The following is a 23,600-nucleotide window of genomic DNA, read 5'->3' on the forward strand; positions in this document are numbered from 1 at the left end:
TTAATTCAAGTCACTGAAACTGCAAACAATAGCAATAGCTTTATCAAATCTAGAGAATGCAATTCTAACTCATGCAGCAGCACAAAGAGTCAGCCAAGCTGAAAGGCCTTGTGGAAACTATCAGCTCTCAGCAACATACGTAAAGGCAGTCTCTAGAAGTTAGCTGATCAGGTGCATATGCTAAGAAGCCAAGGTTTTGTAGATCATCATTTGGAGCAAGTTTCTTTATAGGGACTGAGCAAGAAATAGTAGCCAGCTAAGAGAGTAAAATATATCACAAGAATGTGTTTGTCCTAGGTTGACTATATGATGCTTTTATCCCCAATCGTCTTGTTCTGTTCATACTGAATAATAAGTTTTACAGCTTTAAGACTCTCTTACGGACAGTGAAGAAGAGAGAGAAGAAGCGCGCAGTTTGTTTTCAGACTGCTCTCACTCCTCCACATTCCTGCTCCTGGACTGTGTTGTCTGCAAATAGACAAACAGCTGGACAGAGCTCCTTTTTCCTTTTTTTTGCTTTTAGTTAGTTTTAACTAGCTGAGGCAAAGAAGTTCCCTGGACTGTGATTTTTTTTTCCTTTTTGCTTAGACCTGTTCAAACCTGCTCTAAACTAAACACTCAAAAAAGCACTGACAACTCCACCTGTAGCCCCCCTGGCTGGGCCTGGGCCGTGGCGTTTCCAGCACCAGAAACTGATCAAAGACTGAGTGAGCTGAGCTGCAACCCAGAGAAAAGACTGTTCTAAGTTTGCTTTTTTTTAGAGCAATAAGAAGTTTTATTGTTTAATATTGTTTGGTTTCTATTGTTTAATAAACAGGTTTCTTTCCACTTTTTCTCCAAAAAGATATTTTCTCCCGAACCGGTTAGAAAGAAGAAGGGCAATTGAATCTGCTTTTGTAGAAAAGCCCCTTTAGAGGTTATCTCCCAAACTTGCCCTAAACCAAGACGTGTTGTAGGAAAAAAACCATTTTGTTACTAAGAGATGAAAAATGAAGATACACAGGGACCAACATACGCCTCATTAGAGAGAGTATATGCACAGAAGAAATCCTGGCAAGAATTACAGATCACCTGATGACTGACGTGGCAAAAAAGTAAAACCACGTTAAACTGTTTTTAATGTAACATTGAATACACTAATATTTGAGCAGTAAAGTAGAAAGAGACTCTTTTCACTTGCATCTATGCAAGAGATGGCATTTACGCTTTGGTATGAATTCTGCACAGACACTCGTCCCTACTGTTAACTAGCAATTTCTGTTGATTACAAATTACTTTTTCTCTGCATCCCTGTCAGTGAGCCAGAACAGTAACACGGAGGAGTCAGCAACATTCATGTACAGTTTTACTATAACTTTTGTGTCAAAGTTTTCTGTATGTCTCAGTAATGGAGCTTTAAGAGCCATACTCCTCTCTGTCAGTTTGTAATTAAGCTCATTAATGTCAGAAACACCAACACACCAAGGTAATGTTTCCACACACCACTGGCCAGGCACGATGAGTGCCTATAAGAGCCTGTTAATACACAATAGGAGCTGAATTTAAGAGGAGTCAGCTCGTTGCTCACTATGAAAACAGACAGTGTGCCAGTCCAGTAGCTGCTACAGGCCCAGGCACAGGTTCAGGCTGGAGGGTGGCTTTACATGAGCTCAGTAACCAGTGACTGAGAAGTAGTAGCAGGATCTAGGGAAACTAAGTGAAATAGCAATGCACACGAAACAAGCCCATCCACGAAGGTCCCGCAGGTCCTTGGGGGATCACAGATCTCTGAGCTGCCCATCTCCAAGGATCTCCCCAAGCCTGCAGAGCAGGCTGGGGGCAGGAGCTGGAGCCCCCGCGCAAAGCGCAGTCTGCCTCCGCAGCACAACAGCCGCCAGCTGTTCCTCCAAACACGCAGCTCCCCGCGCTGCCCGGGGCCAGCAGCCCCGGCCCGGCAGTCCCACGCTCCGTCTGCCGAGGGCCAGGGCCTCGGGAGCTCCGGGGCAGCCGCGCCGACCCCGGCCGCCGGGCCGCACCCCCTCAGGCTGGGGCGGGGGACGCCGAGGGACATCCCCGCCCCTCCAGGCCACTCCAGGCCACCCCCGGCAGCTCCCCCTGCTCCCGCCGCCGCCCGCCCGGGGCCGGGTTACCTCGGAGGGCCTGGAGGAGCCGCGCCGCCGGCAGCAGCACGTAGCAGAGCACGGTGCCGATCATGCCGCCCGGCCCGGCCTCCACCGCCCCCAGCCCGGTCACGGTGCGGGCTCGCCGGCGCCCGGCGTGCCCGGGCACTCACCGCGTCGGGCCCCCGGGACTCGCAGCCGGCTCGGGCCTGGCCCTCCCCAAGCGCCGCTCCAGGGCCGCCCGCTCCCGGGAGGCCGCGGCCCGTGGTGGGACGGCCCCGGCCGGGGTGGGGCCCTGCCTGCCCCGCGGTAGGGCCGGAGCGCAGCCGGGGCCCCCGGCCTGCTGAGGGGTCCGGCAGCCGTGCAGTCCCTGAAGGGCTCAGACGCTGTGACCCTGGGTTGAGTGAATGTTACTTTATGGCTCTGCCACCCTGAAATTTGTGGTTTCAAACAAAAATTTTCACCCCCTGTTCTCCAGAAATACAAACAGGAAAAATAGCTGCTTTTTTTTTTTTTTTTTTTGTTGTTGTTGTTGTTGTTCCCTGGGAAGCCCCACTTGTTCCAGATGTTACTCAGGCTTTTCGAACAGCACTCATAGTAGCTAAGGTTTTGCAAAGCACAACTCTTAAGTAGCAGTGGCGATGGGGTGGGGGAGACAGCAGAGCAGGAGTGTGCCCTCACTGGGTGCTGCTGAGAGGTCATCAGAGGTTTGCAAAATCAGTCCTCACCTGGCTATGAGTACTCTGGCATTTGCAAGTTGAGATCCATCACATGCTGCAACTAGACAGTTGTATATGAAAAGCGAAGTCCTGGTTGAAGTCCAGAATTTCAATGTTTGCTTCACTCCACAATCAAATGTTTTCAACATCTGAAGGGAAACAGGTTGAGCTAAGCACACTACAGCTTTTTTACAGCAAATACACATTTCTAACTTGTAATCTCAAGTAGCCTTCTTCCAAACTCAGAGTACCTGCAATGAAGTCAAGATTCATATTATCCCTGCCTTTTACACTGATGAGTGCTGCCAAACTGTTCCCTTCATGGTGACCAGCTGCCATCTCATGGGTCATAATTAAATTAAATACTTGCTGATGTGCAGAAAACCACATTGTGAAAAGCCAGTGTCCACAAAAGAGACAGGAATCTTGCAACTTTATTTCAGTAAAGGGATAGAGTCCACTAGGCCATACTCCTGTGGGGCCTCTCAAATTTTTGGAGGATGCAGCCTCCTTTTATCCTAAACTCCTGGCTGCAGGTTGCCCTCTTCCTTTCCCTATTAGCTGAGGCACTAGGAAGGTACAGACTTCCCGAACCACCTACTACACATTGCCCTAAAGTTTAGAAGCTCAAATTATCTGGATTCTGCAAAAAATGCAGCTTGATATTCATGAAGACATTTCTAAGACAATTAACACCCATTTCTCCTAAAATCCCCACAGAACCTGATTGGTTCTTTCAGCTTGCTTGTGAAGACTTTAAGATCCATTTTTCCCATTAGTAATTAGCATAATGAGTGTCCACAGCTAGGATCTGAGATTATGTTATAATGTATAAAAATAATAATCCTACCACTCTTTTTCAAATCTCCATTTTCAAACACCACAGACCATAGAAGCAGGGACTTGTCTCAAATCCCACAGATGTCTGGCAAAGACAGAGACAGAGACCACTGGACTCTGGTCTCCCATCTCCTGTTGCAGTAACCAATCCATCATTGGTTTCTAGTCAGAGAATGGAGGCTGTTCTCCAGGGGAAGGCTCTGCAACATTAGGAGCTCATAACTGGGTCATTTAAAACCAGCCTGTTCCTTAAAAGGAAAGATCTAAGAAAAGATCTTCAGACCCAACCCACATCAGAATAATCAGATTGAAATCAGAGAAGAATGTTAGCTGGTGCTACAAACAAGCAAGCAGCTGTGGCCAAATAGCCACAGTTGTTTGGCCTACACTAGAAAAATATTTACAAATTTTGGCAATAAAATCAAAGCTGACAATGGTCACCTGCTTCAGGGTCAAGCCTTCCACTGGGTTTTGTGGTATTTTGGTTTTTATCCAAATATAGCCCTTCCACGGTCTCTAATGACTGGACTATTTGAGAGGTCTATGTAGAACCTAAGGGAATAAAGCCACAAAAATTATCCTATTCTTAGGGAAATAAAAATATTTCTAAGCGTATGAATTTTTCTGCTCAACCTTTATCAGAAAGCCTCTTCTGCTACAGTTTTGGTTTTAGCACCTTAGGAAAAATCACAAAGTCCTCAGTAAAAGAAATGTAAAATAATAAGCCCTGAACCACTTTTGGCACCAACAGTAGCTCGTGGAATGAGTGAGTACTTGATTCAAGGCCCCATTAAGTGCTGACATGTTTACAAGCCATGCTTTATTACTGAACATACTGGGAATTTGGCAGTTGGGAAGTCTGAATCTGTTCCAGACTAAAAAGGTGAATACATTCCTATCTTCATCTCATTTAACACTATAACTGCCACAGTCTGACTCTATCATGAAATTGTACAAACTGGAACATGAACTTAAAGGAGACAAGAACACTTAGCAGCGGCCTGGAGTGACTGATACATCTGGGGGGAAAGGGGGAAGGTCCACAGACAAAACCATAGCTATTCTCAGTTATTGTGAGCTGACTGGATCCCAGAACAATGGGGTTTCTGGCACTGAATGTCACCCTTAGGAGTCAGAAGGTGCAGGTGAGGACACATAAGGGTGATGTGGCAGCACAGGACAGCCCTGCAAACAAGACACAGGATTCTCCTGTTTATAAGCAACATAAATCAGGAACCCAGATCTTACAAATGGCACCATTCCTCCTGGAGATGTTTTGATGCCAAGCAGTTGTGCTTTTATTGTATAGGTGTGAGAAACATACATAACTGCCACAGTCTGACTCTATCATGAATTTGTACAAACTGGAACATGAACTTAAAGGAGACAAGAACACTTAGCAGCGGCCTGGAGTGACTGATACATCTGGGGGGAAAGGGGGAAGGTCTACAGCCAAAACCATAGCTATTCTCAGTTATTGTGAGCTGACTGGATCCCAGAACAATGGGGTTTCTGGCACTGAATGTCACCCTTAGGAGTCAGAAGGTGCAGGTGAGGACACATAAGGGTGATGTGGCAGCACAGGACAGCCCTGCAAACAAGACACAGGATTCTCCTGTTTATAAGCAACATAAATCAGGAAGCCAGGTCTTACAAATGGCACCATTCCTCCTGGAGATGTTTTGATGCCAAGCAGTTGTGCTTTTATTGTGTAGGATCTAGGAGGTGACTGTGAACTCTTCATTTACAGAAGAGAAAAAGCAAATGAACTTGTGACTCACTGGTGGCGACACAGAGAATGAGTCTGAGAAGGATACAGGTGCAGGGTTTCCTTACTAGCAAACTCACTTCAGAAATTGTCAGAAATGGCCAAAGAAAAATCAGCAGCACCTAACAGGGACTGTGGTTGCACCAGGCTGATCACCGGTTGGGAAGGCTTCTCTCCCGAGGCCAGGCAGCAATGAGAAGGGTGGCGAACAGGGATCCAGAGTGCCAGTGCCCAGAGATGGGAGCTGCCATCTGGGAGCACTTGGAAAAAACAAAATTCATAATTAGAGGACTTGGCAGTACCAGCATCCAGGACACTCCACCAAGCTGCCCCTACTGTCTGTGAGAGATGTCAGAGCTCAGCATCTTTTGAGACCAGATCTTGTTTGGGCTCTTCATTGCCCAGAAGGATAGGTGGGGCATGGGAGCAGCAGGGTTTTCTGAAAGTGCTGCTCTCAGGCTCTGCTTGTACACAGCAGAGTCAGGTGCCAGGGCTGCTCACAGCTCTTTGGCCTGACTTCCTAGCTTAGCATAACAGCTCCTCTCAAAGTTCTAAACCTCTTTTGGCCTGTCAGTTAGTCATTATGTGTTAATTTCTTCCTTTCCTTTGTTGTTATATATGCAATTATTTCTTAAATAATGCAGTTACTGTAAGGCATGGACATATGTGGGACAACTCTTCTAGGCTTGTTTTTTCTATATTTAAATAGTACATAATGCAATTTATGAAGTGCCAAAATGATTTCTGAATCTACCTCAGAAGGCTCAATCCACACACTGTGAGACTGACTAATGTACTGGACACATGACTTGTCTCATGACTTCTTTACATGGGATCTAAGCCTATTTTTACCCTTCCTTTTGTGTTTCTCACACTAGAGTAATGCAAGTAAACCCATCATTTGACAAATAAAATCTGGCAGAAGGAAAGGGTCTTAATAAAAGAGATGCAGCTGCAGAGCTGGTTGAAGTGTAGTGATGTGGGTGCCAGCTGGCCAGTCTTTTCCCCATACAGATCTGAATGAATAGCTAAACTGCTCCACATTCCACATCAGTGCTAGGTGACACCCAGGAAGGGTACAAAATTACAGGTTAATGGCCTGGAGCTCTAAAGGGAAATAGAGAGTAAGGGAAGAAGGCAGTAAAAGCAGTGACAGGGACTGAAAAGCAAGATTCAGGGTAGAAAAAAATATGTATTATACTATTAACCAGAAATTATTTTGGCAAAATAACACTCCATAATTTTTTCATGCATTTAGTCCCATTTAAAGGGAATTTTCCAAATTCTCTTTCTCTATAACTATAAAATAAACTATGAATTGTGGGCAAGAGAAACTGTATCACTTCCAGTGAGTCTGCTTACATTCAGTCCCAATATACGGTGGCATTCAAATGCTTTTTCTTTTGCCATGCAGGATGAGTATACTGCAAAGCACTCCCAGAGTCTGATCACAGTCAGCCCCTGTGCCTGGGGAATTGTCAGTCAGTTCAAGAAAGGTAGGAGGAGCTGGTATGGTTTTGGCTTGCATGTTTGTGGGGAAATGGGATGAAGATAAAAAACAGATTTATCTGGTGGGCTCAGAAATTGAGAAAGGGGAGAAAGGTGGCTTGTGACGCAACAAGAACCTAATATGGGATAACTGTGAGTTCCCTGCACATGGCCTGAAGAACCTGAGGAGAGCTTGGCACCAGAGTTAGCCCTTCCCCACACTGGGGCCAGCACCACACACATGTAGTGTGCAGGGAGTGCTGGGCATGAAGCAGGGTTACAGGAATACATCCCCAGCATGTTGAAGAGGGACTTCAGTAAGACAAATGGAAGATCTGTCACATCCAGGGAGTCACATTTTTGCTAGGCTTGCATTGACAAACTGAACCTGCTTCATGGCAGACCAGAATGAAATGTCCAAAATGAGTGAGCCTCAGGAGTGTCTTGCTGCTGATGCCTCAGCAAAGAAGGCAACACAAGCTCCTGACGCTGACCTAGGGCTTGAAACTGAATGTCTTCTCACCATCTGCACTCACTACCCTTTCCATACCATCAGAGTACCTACCAACTGGTATGTATCCAAAAAGGAGACCAAGGACGTGATCCTGCCAGAATTCTAACAGCCACATGTAATCTGGCTATTGATAAAGACGGGGGAGAGGGGGAGAATGGGAATTTCCATTTAAGAGCTCTCCCTTTGACATCAAACATCTTTCTTCAACTGCTTTCTACACACCAGGGCTATTTCTTTGTTCCTGTTGTCTCCTCTAGTTGTTAACAGAGCAGCAGGAGGAGCTAGCTGAAACCAAGAATGGGACTGCATCCCTGTTGGTGCACTCCTGATGAAACACTGCAGCACTTGTGGTCTGCACACCATAGGTTTGCCACAACCCTTCTAGTCTTTTCTGGTGGCTCTCCTCTTATTTTCTGCCTTAAGAAGTCAGTCATCTGATAAAACAAGTCTTGCAGTCATTTTTGTAACAGTAGGATTTTTCCATGATTTAGGAAGAGAACTAACTTGTTATAAATGGAAGGAAAGTCAAAAAACATAATAACACAAGAACAAAGACTATTTTGTTGAAGGCTACAGACTGAACTGGAAAATTACTTTGTTGAGAGGGGAATTTGTCTTGAGGTTAGACTGCTGAATGCATATAACAGCATGGAGAAATATGACCTCCGAGTATGGGGTTTGATGAAGGAATTCCAAATGACAGGTTTTTGTGGAAATACAGCCTCCAGCTGCACTGATATGTCTCACTGCAGCTGTGTCAACAACACCCAATGGCCAAGATGAAAATGCTGGCATTCTTTCTGCTTGTTGTAAGCCAGAATGTTCTGAGCTGCCCTACCTCTGCTGGCAATATCAGCTGCATGCTTAAATTAAGGGGGGTGGAAAGTTTTTACCTGATGTCAAAAGTTCTCAATTACACACAAAAAAAATCAGTCACATTGCAGACTGGTGAGAAGCTGCAGCAAGTCACTGGATGACAAGTGGATAAGCAAGGAGGATACATTTACTGCTGAAAGTCTGGGATAAAGGCATGGGGAGAACCAGGGGATGATAATGCATAAGACGCAAAACTGTGCTGTTGTTGCATAGTGTTATTTAATTTTATTAAGTAGTTTAATTTATTTACTAGAGATGGGGGACATAATGCACCACTCATCAATACGCTTTTTCTCTATAGATCCTGAGAAGGCCTTTGGTGACATTATGGGCACAGAGCCCATATATTTGGAAGCACACAGGCTGATGGAAATGGTGCCTGCCTCACACTCGATTCAAAATTTGGCTAAGCCTTACATAAATCTGAACCACTATGGTCTTGGTCCTAAAGGTGTCAAAGACATGGTTAGTGCTGTGGAAGTCATCAATGAGTACACAGTGTGGGGTAAAAAACCACAGGAATCCTAGGCATCCCTAATGTTTCTCATCCTCACATGAAAGTTTTGTGTGGCAACTGATGTCCTTTAATGGAGTTACCCCCAAAAGCAATTGATGCTCTTCCATGGGACACAAGCCCTCAGTGTTTCTAACCCCTACAGGGCCACAGATAGGCCTGGAGGGACTCCTGTATGTGTTTGTTTACCTTTCTGTCTTCCCAGTCCAGCACAACCATTACACAATTAGAGTTTGAAGACAACTGCATTTTGGTAGAAGGAGCTATGTGCATAGGAGAGATGTTGTGAGAGAATTCATCCCTTCAAGAACTGTACCTGATCTGACATAGTTTGTAGTCAAAATTATTGCTCATCAAGTTCAGTCTTCTGAAAGAAAACCAATTTTAACCCAACAACTGTTGTTCCCAGGCAAAAACATTCACATTCTGAAAGTCATGATATTTTCTGCTGCAATACTTTTATAATGTACAAGCTTCTGAAAAGCAAAAGTGTGCATATAGAGACATTGTCTCTTCTTTTACAGATGGTTTTGCTCAGAAAATTTCATTCTCCAATATGACATGGAGAAACTTTTCTAAATAGATCAAGGGAATAATACTAAATGCTCAGATATGAACTGGTGGAAATGTTCCTTCAGTTTGAAACTGGGATATACAAAATACATTTTGTTAGGGCATGGGATCTGTGTTACACTGAAAGAAAAGATTTTTGGCAAAATGCCTCTTGGTTCACTGAAGACAAAGATCTATGTGAAACTGATACTTGAGGGCTTTATTTGTGTTAGGAAGGATACAGGGTTAAATACACCTATAACCTACACATTAATTACTGTCTGGCTAACATTTCTCATGTTTCATTATTCCCTTGGAATCTTGGGCACTAAGAAGACAGTAAAACCAATACAGTCTTTGGACCCATCCTTCTTATACTCCCTTCTTTTCTTCCAGGAGCACACATTAGCAGCTGAAGCCATTGCCAGTTTGCTTTTGGATAATTTGTCTACCTTGATGTTTTTCAGCTCTTGAGGGGCTGTATGCACACAAGCACTGATGGCAGTAGAAGTGAAGTAATATCTGTTTCATTCCAGTCTCTCACCTTGAAAATATTACTTGGGCTATGGGCAAAATCAATCTCTCAGCCATGCCTCTGATGGGAACCCAGATTAGCAGTGGAAATCTAGACTTAAATTATTAAATATTTTACCTGCTCAATTTCCAGCATCTCTGAAAACCAGTCCCTCAAGAGGAACTTAGTTAATTTCTGGAGCATCTCCCACATCTTTGGGTAATTCCGCTCCACGGAGCAAAGTAGTAAAATTACTAACTTCCCTATCAGGTTTGGCTGAGGTGGAGTTAATTATCCCCATAGCAGCCCTCATAGTTCTGTGATTTCTATTGGTAGCTAGAAAGGTGTTGATAAACACAGCAAAGTTTTGGCTCTCAAAGCATCAATCAGTGTCTCCCCACATCACTCCCCCCCTTCACCACTTGGCTGGTGGTGGGCAAGATCTTGGGAGTGAACATAGCTAGGACAGCTGATCCAACCTCACCAAAGGGATATTCCATACCATACGACATCTCCTCAGCAATAAAAACTAAGAGAAAGGCAGGAGGTAAAGGAAGGGAGGACGGGAATCTGCAGCACATTTGTTATTATAATGTTTGTCTTCTGGACCCCTATGTGTATGCACCACTATATAACACCATGTGTACTAAAGCCTGACTTTCTGGGAAATGGCTAGACATCATCTAGTGATGGGAAATAGGGAATAAATCTTTTATTTTCCTTTGCTTTAGTATGTGACTTTTTCTTTTGCCTAATTAAACTGCCTTTATCTTGATTCCAAAGGGCTTTTTCTATTTTCTCCCCTGTTCTGCAGAGGAGGGGAGTGACAGGCTTGGTGAACACCTGATGTACAGCCAAGGTCAACCCACCACAACTTCTTACAGGCAGATATGGACTGTGATGGACTGGAGGTTTTACCTAAAAGCACATCTTTCTGCAGACTCCAGTGCAGCACCAAAGGAGAGATCAGCACATTGTTAACATACTTTTCTTCCCCACGAAACAACTTTGGAAAGGAGACTGCACCATACTTTGCTGAGACATTAATGGTGAGTTACCTGAAATCCAAGGTCATTTGCTGCTCTCGCTTGGCATGATTTCACTTGGCAATGTCCATATGATTTCCTGGCATAATTCCGCTAAGTGCTTAGTTCAGAAATAAGAGAGACTGAGAGGATGAACTGCATCAATATTTTTTCAGGAGAGCTGTGTGTCTCTGGCTGAGAAACAAACCTTCAGAACTGTGTAAGAGAACACAATTTCATAAAAGTTTGCAATTTTCCAGTAAATATTTTTACTGCAGAGTCTTGATTTCTCTGGACAGTTCCTGTCTCAAAGCCTCTCAATCATTTGGTTCAGAAGCTGCCCTGAAGCAAGACCTTGATCTCATACCAGAAAGAGCTTTTGGTCAAGGGACAATGGTGGAAGTGAAACAGGGACAAGAACAGAATTGCAGGATGTGTTGCAGACCAGACATGAGCTGGGAGAAGTTTGCACAACACAAAGTCCAACTGCTTTTGCTGTTTTGGAAAGATAATCACTGTGATGTTATATGCCCATTTGGGGACACACAGTGCCACAATCTCTGTGCTGCTGATGTCCCATGCACTGAAGATTTCAATGTGTCTGATATCCCTCTCTTTCATCCTCATGTGGCTGCCTTGGTATGGCATCTGGCTGCAGCTGGCTGGAAGATCACATTACCTCTGCACACTTGTCTCTCTATAGGGCAATTAGCAAGTGAAGGAGCTGAACCTCAGCCACGAGGAGTTCTCTGAGAAAGGAGGACAGCTCCTGGGATAGATGCTCAGTAACTTATTATTCCTGCAAAGCCAGGATGTCATGGTTTAGGAACAGCACTAAAAATGTTCTGGTTTAAAATACAGCATGAAAATTAAATGCTTTCACCTGCTCCTTTCCAATAGTGGAGAAAACACTAGGAGAGATTATAAGATATAATCACAATTTACTGAAAAATAGTTCTAACCACAACAACGATAATAAAAGAGTATACAAAAGAGAGAGTATTTTACCCACTAAATAAAGAGAGACACTTTGCAAAGACAGCACCAAGCACAATTAACTTTCCAGTTAACCAGACTGAAAAACAACAGGAAAACAGAGACAAAACAAAACTGGATGGGACCTGACAGGATTCTGAAACAGGCTGGGAACCCTTTTCCTGGGCCTAACCTTGTGGGAGTAGGAGTGGAATGCTCAGCAGTTCTGGCTGCATCTTGGGCTGCGGCTGTGGCTCCAGCTGTGGTCATTGTGGCTGCAGCTTGGAGTCCACATGGTTCAGCAGGGCTCCAGTCCATGTGGCCACTGCTCTCTCCCTTTTTCCTTTTTTCTTTCTTTTTTTATTCTTTTTCTCAGAGCAGTTTCTCGGGTTCACCGACTCAAACCTACAGAACCGAACCAGAAAAGCCACTGCTCAGAGAAAGGGGAAAGGGACCACTGGTGGCAGAGAGGGGCTGGCTCCACCAGGCTGATCCCAAAATGTGCACACCCCTGAGCTCAAGCCCAGCAAAAGATGATCACTCTTCCAGCTTCAGCTTCCTGTTGCTGAACCCATGCCCCTGCCATGATGTGGGTGGTATGGAATTACACTGCTAGAAACTCTACCACATTTCTCTATGGCCATGACAAAACCACATTCTCTCTCCAGTGAGAGAGATAAAAGGCAGAGAGTATGGGTTGAGACAGGAACAATTTACTGGAAACAGCAATGAGATCAGAAAATGAACAGTAACAGCAACAATATTAGTAACAAAATTATACAAAAAGAGGATGATTTACGTGCAAAAAATGCTCACCAACTGACTGATGCCATGTGACCCTGAAGCAGGGAATGATAGACTCTCTGCACTCCTGCTTCCCCTGGACTGCAAGTCATGCCCACCTTCCTCTTGGAGATAAGAGTCCTGTAATTCAAACCATGGCAGTGACATGAGGTGGTGACAATAACAACCTACACATGCCCATGTGGATCCAGGCTCTGCCCCCTCATGGCCACTGCAAAAAAATTAACTCTATCATGGCAAAAAACCAGGACACAGGAGTACAGGCACTGGGGATCTGGATGGTGTCAGCACAGTGAACATGCATTTCCTTCTCTAGCAAGAATGCCCCATGACCTGGTGGGTAGCACAAAAACTAGGGCATCCAGATCCAGAACTTTCTGGCTGGCTCACAAGCTCACCCTCATCCCCACAGGTGACTCTAGCAACCATGAGTCGTGTATGGGAACACACATGCAGCATGAGAAACCACAGCAACAGAGCAGTCTGTCAGAGAGGAAGGAGCTGAAAGAGAAGTCCCTCAGGGCATATAAGGCAGCAAATTACTAAAATCCCAGAGGATCAGAGCCATTGTTTGTTTTGATTGCAAAGTTCAGGAGCTACTTCAGTTTTTCATAAGTAGCCCAAACCTAATGGTTTTAGCCATTGCACAGTAAGCAGCAAGAGACACAGATTAGAAAGAATTAAAATAAAGCTGTCTAATCTGTCTGTTCAGACAAAGTGAGAAACTGAGTGTGCTTCAGAGAAAAAGCAAACAAAACAATTAGTATTTCAGTAATCTCAGGTGCTGTTACTACACTGTGAATATGTGTAGTAAATGTAAGATTTGCATGAATACCTGAATGCCCTTCTTCCCTCAGGATGTTCCACACACCTGCTACCATGATGGCCACAAGCATGTGGTGTGAGCATCCAGTGTTCCTTGAGCATCTCAATAATGCAATGCCTTCTGTTTCATTAACACCTTCCTTCTCCTGGTTCAGTGTTTCCACTGATATGTTATCTCTTTCTAATAAAAGTCCATGTCTTTAAAATGTGGTACAATTACAACTGAAGTGAGGGCAAGGCAATGTGCTCCTGCCTTGAAAAAACCTGCAGGCAACACAGAGATCAGTACCAAAACATTTTGACCTTCCTAGTCTAGAAAAATGCCTCTCCAAAATTCAAGGTTTTACATCTCTTCTGTCCTTCAGCTCACTTGAAGCAGGAGCAGCAGAGATTACAGAATCTGCAGAATCTGTTTCTTTCTGTTTTGTTTCTAAAAGGAATATTTTTAAGTCAGCTGAATTCACCATCTGCCTCCATCCAACCTTCCATACATGGAAAATTTGGATGAGAAATTCTCTCTGAGAATGTGAAGCAAGTGTTGGCAGCAAGTCCTATCCCTTCCAATGTCACAGCAGACACAAATAAATTCACACATACCCTGCTCTAAGCAGAACTTACACCTTGAGGTGTGTGATGCATGTGAATTGGCATTGGCACTCGTACAGCTGGGCACAGCTATCATGTGAAGCTGAATTCCTCTCCTCTGATAATCAAACATAAGTAGAGTGAGTCTTGATATTTTAGATGTGGCAAGGAGAATCCAGACATTTTTCACAAAAAACAGGCAGTGTCTATTAATATAAGAAATCCTCCCTCTCTCTACCTTTCTCCTTCACAATGGAAATGATTTGCTAAGAATTTATTCAAGCACAGGTTAAACTGCCTTTGCCACAACAGGGCAATGCCACAGCGCTACCTAAAATAAAGGAGTATTACCAAGCCCTGGCAAAAGAAAACCAAAACTGTCTTCTAGTAAGACAGGGGTCAATAATCCCTGAAAAGGCAAAACCGAATAACCAGCTAAGATTCCTCCAGAGATGAGAAATGAGAGCTAACACACCCTCTCAATCCAAGATCAGACACTAGGAATTCAGCTCAGAAAAGCCAGCTTGCTTACAGAATGCTTACAAGATGCATTCTCAGCCAGATCTAGCATCACCATCCTGAGAGCCTGCAAATGACATTATGGTGGTTGAGAGGTATCTTTAAAGCTGTTAATGTAGGCCTGTCTCTGGACACCCCTGTCTGTAAATCACTGCAACCACACCAGTCTTTGGGCCTGCTGTTTCAGATTATGTAAATAAAGATGTCTGTGTGCCTTGCTCTTAACCTGGCTTGAGGTAAAGTCACTAGCTCACCCAGAGGCATTCCTCTCTCTCTCTGTAGCCATTCAGATTGTCTCAGGAGCTGATAGCACAAAGGACCTAAAGAAGAACATGTCTTCTGCTGGCCAACATTAACAAAGAAACTTTTCTTTCTAATTGTGGGAATGGGGACTGCACAAGGTGGGGGAGAGACGATGTTCACTGAGAGAGGCACACGGCAGAGCCAACCCTGTAATGCCAGATAGCCAGACCTTTTAGCAGGCAGACAACCAGCCTGAGCTCTGATCTGCTGTGCTGCCAAGAGGAGCCAAGTGAATGGGAAATGTCCCAAGGGGCACAATCCCATCCAGAGGGGCCCTACTAGCAGGTACGCACTCAAAGGCAGCCCATTGCCTCAGCCTCTCCCCATCACAACTGAATATGATGCACATCACATCCTTCTGCATGACAGATGTAAAGGACCTGATATATGGAATTTCACTCTAGCAGACAGAGAGAGAAGGCAGCTCCACTTGACTTGGAAGCTTGCAGAGTTTTGTGGGACAGAGACAGGATACGATGAGATAACAGACAAACCCATTCAAAAGGACCACAGTTTTTCCACATGCCTGCTGAAGACTGGGAAGAAAGGGTCATCCTTGAGGATACAGCATGCCTTCTGCTAGACATGACACCCTCATTCTCACCATGTCTGGATTCTTTTACAGATGGCCAGTAATCCCCTGACCACAGAAGAAGCCACTGCACTAGTCACAACCATCAGAAAGAACAGATCTCCCTCCAAATTCAAGACTCCAGGACAATACATTATGCATTTTTAGGAAGTGGGTGGATCACAGAACTGCCCCTTTCCGAGGCTGTTTTGCCACTTGCTGTTTGTTTCATTTATGCATAGTCATTAATAAAAAAAGGCTAGTATTTGACAACTCTTCCAGGAGCCATGCAGAATCTGGCTTTGGTCTAGCTCTGGAGAGATGCTTGTAGTTTCACCACATTTCACTCACTTCCATTTTCTAACACCAGAACTAGAACAAGGAGTGAACACTGGAGGACAAATTCTATTCATCCCCTGAGCTGTCTTTCTCCAAGGTAGCCTAAGATGCTAGATACTGTGAAGTACTTTGATACTCTGTCAGTATGTCTGAGGAATAGAACATGGATGCCTCAAGGCATTGAAAACAAAGCAGACCTATTAAAAAAAACAAAAGGAAATCAAACATTAAAAGGCTGGTAGGAAGGAAAAAGAAACCAAAGAAACCAAATCTTAGTATACTCTGTAGCAAGGTGGGAGCAGGACAAATATTGTAATTTCATGTGCTGCCTCTATTACTTTGAAAATAGGAGACTGAGAAATGCTCCTAAGCTCCTGAGTGAGAGCGGAGCTTGTATTGCAGAACAACACGGGGTAGACACCTGTTTATATATTAGTCCAGTCCTGGCCTTCCCATCCATCCATTGGTTCTTCATGGCAGTAGTTACAGAAGGTGTCAGGGCCCTCAGGGATCTCCATCCACATTTGGGACCATTGTGATTAAAGGAAAGAGAGTTTTCACAAGAATTAGATTTGGGACTTGGAACATAAATATTATGTTCACACTTGAAACAAACTAAAAATAACACTGATGGGCAGTTTTGGACACTCAGGTAATAGGCTGTACCTAAGTTACATTTGCATATGTTTCCTTTTTACTATGTTAATGAAAGAAACTAAAAATAAGCAGAATAAATAATATTCATCCATAGTCTTTCCTGAGGGCATCAAGTGCTTTCAGCAGAGATAATCTGAAGAACAGGCATTCCTCTAGGGTAAAGATTTTTTCCCTGCATAAATTAAGATCAAAGAGAATTATTTTCCAAGTCTACAAGGAATCAGGCCTCATGCTGCAAAGAAAAAGTAAAACAGACTGCATAGGTGTAAAGGACTGCATTACAATAGACATGGTCCTGCTAGTTTTATTACTAATAACCTAAACAATTAATAAAATTGGAAATAGTAATAAATTTTAGCTAAATTCTGAGAAATTAAAAGAGATTATTGAAATGCATTTATTTAAAAGGAAACACTTCAGAAACTTTGAGTCAAGGAGTTAATCTTCAACCTAAATCTCACTATGAATCTGCTTTTTAGGGTTAACAGTTGCTCTCTTCACCTCACCCTTGCAAAAATCTAAATTGCCTGTCATTTTACAAGAGAAATAGTCAATGGCCTACATTTACAATGACATTTCAGTATCACAATTAAATGCCTGTAGGTAAACATCTAATCTATCTGACAGATTTAATTCCACCTGTGATGTAGGGGGATACTGTAGGGGGGGAGTCTTGCATTTCAGTTCTGAGTAATTGTAAATATACAGTGCCAAATTATAAGTATACAGTGCCAAAGACCTTGCATTTTCTTAAATCTTTGAGAAATTAGTAAAGGTGTTACTCCTTTACAGGAAACTTAAGGGAAGACATAAACAAAAGCCTTTTCTGCCCCTTTTCTCAGTGATGCATGCTTATCTTGACTTCTAAAGAATGAATAATTAGTGTGTCTATAAGAGGAATTTGGAATAAGGACATCTAGAAACCTTTGCATGGGTTTGATGGTACTAGCGATGATGAAGCAATAGAAAGGCATATTTTTAACAACAGTTTATTCCTTCTGACAAGATTTCTAAGCGTGACTGTTCCCTACATTCTTTTTATAATCTGTTTATAGGGTTCCAACTTGCAGATCCTGACAATCAGACATTTTCAGAAATTGTGAATCAAAGTGGCCAGCACATGCTCATCTTCAGCATCACAGTACACTAGAAACTACTGTTGCCTTTCAGCTGCCTGCATGTTGTTTTTCTGGACTGGACTGACTGTGTCAAACATGCAGAAATGCCCAAGCTGGCTCCCTCCAGGTGCTGCCTGAGCCCAGCACAGTTTGTTAGGCCAGACACGGTGCTTTGGCTTTGCTGCTCCTGAGGCTGCACTGGCAGCCCACCAGCTTTGGCATGGGCTTAAGTCAGGCTGGCAACGACAACCCTAGGGAGAGCCAGCAGCCTTCAAGGCAGCTCAAACTTTCCTGTGCTGCATTCCCAGGAGTAGGTCACTCTGCTGCTGTCCATAGTGCAAGGATGTCTGAATGGCTTCATCAGAGAGCCACTCCACATTCATCAAACCCTTGGTGCTGAATGAAAGCTAATAAACGCAGCTGGACCCAGACTGGTTCAAGACTGGGTTTTTGTAGTAACAGTCAAGAGCTCATTGCACAGTAGATGATGAGCTTGTGGATGGATCTGCAGAACAGTGGGTCTTAAGTTTCCAAAAAGAAGCTGTAAGAATGCATTGGCAAACTATAAATAAATTTTAGGGGAAAATACAGTGCTTTAACCTTTCACAATGACAGAAACAAAAGCTTTCATAAATTTCCATAGCTGTCTTTAAACTCTCAACAATTAAGTATATAACTAACATAATACATGAACAATTCCCCTGTCATCATGTGTATGAACAAAATAACAGTCATGTCTTTAAGAGATCAATCAACAGAATACAGAATACAGGAGGATAATTGACAGTGGCGTCAATAATATTTGCATTGACAAGTTACCTTGTAACATTCCAAACCCTGAATCAGGACATGGTGCTACTGCCCATTTAGTATATGTTAAAACATAAAACTTACAACATGAGCTCTGAAATGCTGAACTGTCACTACCCTGTTTGAAATTCTTAGGGAAAAACAAATTTCAGGCCTTCTTCTGCTTACACAATGAAGCAGAGCTTTCCCAAAAGTTCTGTTCATCTGGAGACACCTGGCCCTTTCCCAGAGAGGATCATCTTTCTTGTGGGCTATAAAGCTCCACTGCTGGAGATACTAATTCTTTAAGGTCTTGGGTGATTCTGATTTTTATTTTTCAGAACACTATGGCACATTGCGGCCATTAACCGTTCAACTTGCAGCTTGTGTCTTAATAGAATGGAGAGAAGACCTCTCTGGGACTGTCTCAGGGATGAACATGAACCACTTGAATGGCCAAAAATAAGAGGTCTTTGGTGTAGACATTCACTAATAAACACCCACCTTGCATTAAGCTAATTTCTACACAAATTAGGAGATCTTTTTCAGTCTCAGACATGGAAAAAGAGAAAGATGAACACTTATTTATGGTTGGGTCTCCAGGAGTTTCCTGAAAGTGAAGAGCAGAGATAGCAGTAGGCACCACCCTTAGGAGAGAATGGCTAATGCATTTATGAACACAAGAAAGGCTTTGTTGTTCTCTGAGTGTCCACACTGACCGCTTTGTTGTTCTCTAAGTGTCCACACTTTCCTTGTCCTATGTAGCACAATGAGTTGATGAATAAAACTTCCATCAAGTTGCAGGATTTGGTGTGTCAAACGCATCCTGCACTAGATGTCATCTACAGTAATGTCAAAGACTGTATCACCAAGATCCCCAACAGCATCCAAATCCCATGGAAGTGATTCAGGTGAGCTACCAAATTGTGTCCTTAGCTCCCTGTACACAGTACCACATGCTGTGGACACTTGGAGGGATGGAAGTTCAAAGGGGTAAGTTTTCTTTCATGTGAGGAATTCAGCCGAATTCCTTCAGAAAAGTAAATGTACAAAGAGAATCACAATGTTTACACATCTCAGTACACACAGACTGACTAAGCAAAGCCTTTGATCTTCTGGAGAAGGTATTGCCTCGGGATCTTAGAGCACTGAGGGAGAAAAAACGAACGTGAATAGATACTTGCTTGCTGTGTAAAACAAATGGATTGATTTCAGGTATGATGCAAATGATCCTCATCACGAGCCCATCCCAGTAGCTGACTTTCATAAAACACTTCTCTGACAGTTTTGCTTTATCATCAAAATTAATGCGCTTCATAAAAGTAGGATATGGCATTATAAGGACAGGGTATTTTCAGATGGAAAATTTCAGACATTTCTCAGCTTTTCAAGGTCTGCAGTTTCCATGGATAGCAGCAGATGGTGCTGTCCTCCTTTCTGGAAGCCAACGCAAGCAATTGAAGCTTGCTGAGCTAGATAACACTTGCACTACCAGCTTCACTGTTTCTCAACTGCTGTGCAGATTTTCAGCTAATTGGGTGAGAATTAGCGGTGGATAAGGCTTCAGATGAACTTAAGCAAAGGCTTGGGCTGTTAGCTCACATCAAACAATGCTGCTGTGCTTCACAGCTAGTGACACTTGCACTACCATGCTTTGCCGTTTTTAATAGCCATTATGGTATTCAGGTATTCTCATTCAAACAGAAGCAGAATTCAGAGAAGAGTAACTAAAGTGATCAAAGATCTGGGGGACAGAACTGTCTTGATTAGACAGCCTAGCCAAGCAGTGGCTGCTGGGATGAGGACCAAATAAGCATATGCAATTATAAGGAAAAAAAAATCCAGGTTTACTACTGAGTCTTATTTCAAGGTAGGGGGAGAGAAGGAGATACAACTGAGAAGAATGGAATTAACCTGAACAAAAGGTCTTTGTTCTTACAAAAGTCTGACTGCACAAGGAGTTGAGAACTCATATCTCTCAGTGATGGGCTGAATAAAAGCAGGGTGATGGAAGAATAAGAGGAGAGCTGGAGGCAGGTATCAGTGGCTGTTTCACGGTCGTGCCCGTGTTTTATCTCTGTTTCCAACAGAACTCTTTGAAAGAGCACAACCTACAACTCTGAGAACTTCTTTGGGAATATTGATAAGGATGGAAACATGAAGATTCCTGTGGCAGCCTTCTGGAAAGCCATGATGCAAGTGTGCCTCTGAAAGCATGGTCAGAATGCTCTTCTGGTGGGCTACTGCTCTAGGGAAACCTCTCTGCTGCAGCACAGCCACCAGCCAGCTTTGCTGGTGACATCATCACGCTTCTGGGTCCCTTCCAACTCAGACTATTCTGTGATTGTTAAGGCTAAAAAGCAAAATTCACTCATAGCAAATGTTGAGCCCAGAATGAGACCAACAGAACTGCCATGACACCCAATAAATAGTGTAGATAGCATCAACGATAATGGACCAACTTTAGAATATCACAGACAGCCACTGTTTGTATAGGATATAGAGGATATAGATAGACTCTTAAGTCTTACTGCTATGGGAAAGTGAAAAATAGGCATCTAAACCCTCGGCTGTACAATGGAGTAGACAGTTGTCTTCCTGCCAAAACCACTGTGGTGCTTGGATCAGTAGCAATGATCAGCCAGACATGATGTTCTTTTGCAAAAACAAAAATAATAATAATAATAGTAATAATAATCGTAATAATGGTAATAATGGAGGTAATAATAATAATAATAATAATAATAATAATAATAATAATAATAATAATAATAATAATAATAATAATAATAATAATAATAATAATAATAATAATTTTTTTTAAGGCTGAAATTGCCTTCCTACCACCATTCTGGATTTTTTCTGTCTCTCTTCCTCCTTGCACCAGGCCATCTGCTCACCTATTAGAAGACAGCCAGGCCCCACTCTGATAGGGAGAATTTTTCTGCTTAAAATTAGCCAGGTTTCCTAGCACTTCCCCTCTTACCAACAAAGCATCCCACTGAACTGAGTCCAAATTGGCAAACTAGTGCACAATCTAGACTGGAATTAGACAGCAGTTGTGGATTACAGGTGAATGACTCCTGGTTTGTCTTTCTTTCTTTAATTCAGCTTGACACCAAATAAACATAACCTTATTCATCTTAGGATGTGAAGGGACGTATGTTTTTGGCCAGTCCACTACTTATGCATATAAAAGGTAAACAAAAAACCAGCTTGTATGCTTAGAAGTTCTGTTGAATCAAACTACGAGTCTTATTTTACAATTTTATAAACTTGCCATGAGAATCCTACTTATGCATATAAAAGGTAAACAAAAAAACAGCTTGTATGCTTAGAAGTTCTATTGAATCAAACTACAAGTCTTATTTTACAATTTTTAAACTTGCCATGGGAATATTGCAGGAATCTCAGAGCTGAATGGCATTTTCATTCATCCTAAACCTAAGATGAGAAGCATCAGCACAACACTATCCCCCCTGCAGCCAAAGTAAGATTTGCAAAGACAGCATATCTGTGCTGTCAGAACTTCTCCTCCATCCTCGGGGACTCTTGGTTTTTTTCCTTCTCTCTGATTCCTCTTCTTAGGAGACCTACTTTTCCCTGGAAATCCACCTTCACACTACAGAACTTTTTATTCTCTTGAAAGTGCCTCTTCCTTAGTGCCTGTAGCAATCATGTCCAAGTTCTGAGAGCCTGAGCATTCAGCAGCAATCTCCTAAGAAGCTGTCAGTCGCTGCAGGCTAAACTGCTTGTCATTGGACCCAAAAGTCCCTCTAGATTTTCAGTCAGTTCTGACATGTGACTCATCAGCTGAAAGCCCTGTTAATCATGCCCAAATATTCCCATACCTCAGCACATACCAACGAGTTTAAATATATGCTGTAGTCTAGTTTTATAGCTAGAAGCAATGGGTCAATTTTTCTCTTAGCCTCCTAATGTTTTCAAAGAGAAGCAAATTAATTTGTTGGGTCCAGTCTTTATTCCTTCACAAATAGCAGTACCATACTAAAAGCATCCATGCTCAGATGTGCTTTAGCCTGGTTAACCTTGAGTCAGAGGTTACATGGGATTCCCAAGTACTTCAGGCACAACTTACAGACCTGTGGTTTAGCAGAAAGCAGATAAAACTGTTGAAACCCAGTGGCCAGAAAAGACTTCATCTGGTGTCCTTAACATGGCAGAATTGATATAAGGGGAAAAATAGATATGGATATATACCTCTTATCTAGCTTCTTGATGCATTTTAGCACTGTGTCATGTGTGACATTGTAATATTGACCTTGCAGACAAGAGTCCGAAGAGTTGTGATCTTTGCTGTCCTTACTGTTCCTACATCAGGCTGTTTCCTCAAGGTCCTCTCAGCAGCTTTAAGATATCTGACAGAGAAGGTTCACTTTACTAGAATAATACTGGTTCACTTCTTTTCAACCAGTCACTAAAAGACCAAGAGACAGCACAGAAGCCTGTGGAAGGGGAAATAGAGGAAGAAAGAGAAGAGGCATAAAAATGAAGCAAGGAAGCAGGTCAGACAATGCAAGATTGTATGAGAACCACTGAAAGAAAGCTCAGAGTGGCTCTGGGCTTGGGGAGGCCCAACACTAGGGATCTATGACAGTCTAAGTTATTGAATGTAAAAATGAAGCTGATGTTCCATTACACAGCAGGTTCCTATACAGTTTGGTCTCTTTCCACTAAGGAAGGATTGGTCCTTTGAATCTGGTTACCAAATCTGTCTTGCTCTGTATGCTGACAGTGATGAACTTATTTACAAAGATGAAGTCAAAAAGTGGGAATTGGGAAATGAAAACACTCATATATTGTTATTATCTCCTTTTGAGGTAAAGCACATGGACAAACACTGAGGTAAGGGCTGTCAGTCATCCCCTGTCACCTTAGTAGATCTGACACAGGGACCTTTGCAAGAGAAAAAAATAAATTCATGAGACACAACAGCTCATGTTGCTTAAAAAGTTATGGGTGATAGATATTTTCTTTAATATCTCCCTGCGGAAAAAATATGTTAGAAAAATGGGAGACATAACAGATTGGCTTAGACACCATACTTTTTTTAAACCAACAATATTTTTTTTTTCAGTTCTTAAGAAGGAATTAAAGCCTTGCATATAGTAATATTTATTTTTAAAATATAATCTAGAAAATGCTAATATTGTACAGGAAATAAATTTTGCCATGTGACCAACTG

General features: G+C 42.8%; 2 protein-coding genes across 3 annotated transcripts in view; one reads left to right on the plus strand and one right to left on the minus strand.

Moving 5' to 3' along the window:
• The window catches only part of ANGEL1 (angel homolog 1), a 23,478-nt gene extending 21,067 nt beyond the window's left edge, over nt 1-2,411 (minus strand). Inside the window, exon 1 of one of the 2 annotated variants that reach the window (XM_039704864.1) lies at nt 2,273-2,411. Coding sequence is in view for 1 of the 2 variants with exons in the window: in XM_039704862.1 (XP_039560796.1) it covers nt 2,130-2,193 (64 nt within the window). In the remaining variant the exon portion in view is untranslated. Of the gene's footprint in view, nt 1-2,129; nt 2,228-2,272 lie in introns of those variants that run through there. The other variant, XM_039704862.1, reaches the window with a different exon arrangement.
• Nucleotides 2,192-22,901, plus strand: LRRC74A (leucine rich repeat containing 74A). Its single transcript, XM_039704949.1, is given in 17 exon segments — nt 2,192-2,386; nt 5,381-5,477; nt 7,317-7,427; nt 8,606-8,784; nt 9,024-9,130; nt 10,825-10,933; nt 11,613-11,729; nt 15,546-15,649; nt 16,674-16,732; nt 17,543-17,628; nt 19,160-19,271; nt 19,274-19,305; nt 20,485-20,514; nt 20,516-20,589; nt 21,389-21,466; nt 22,044-22,062; nt 22,830-22,901. Coding segments are annotated over 17 exon segments (1,581 nt in total).
• The last annotated feature ends 699 nt before the right edge of the window (nt 22,902-23,600 follow it).

This window comes from Passer montanus, unplaced genomic scaffold, assembly GCF_014805655.1.
Source record: "Passer montanus isolate IOZ18808 unplaced genomic scaffold, ASM1480565v1 scaffold18, whole genome shotgun sequence".
Classification (NCBI taxonomy): Eukaryota; Metazoa; Chordata; class Aves; order Passeriformes; family Passeridae; genus Passer; species Passer montanus.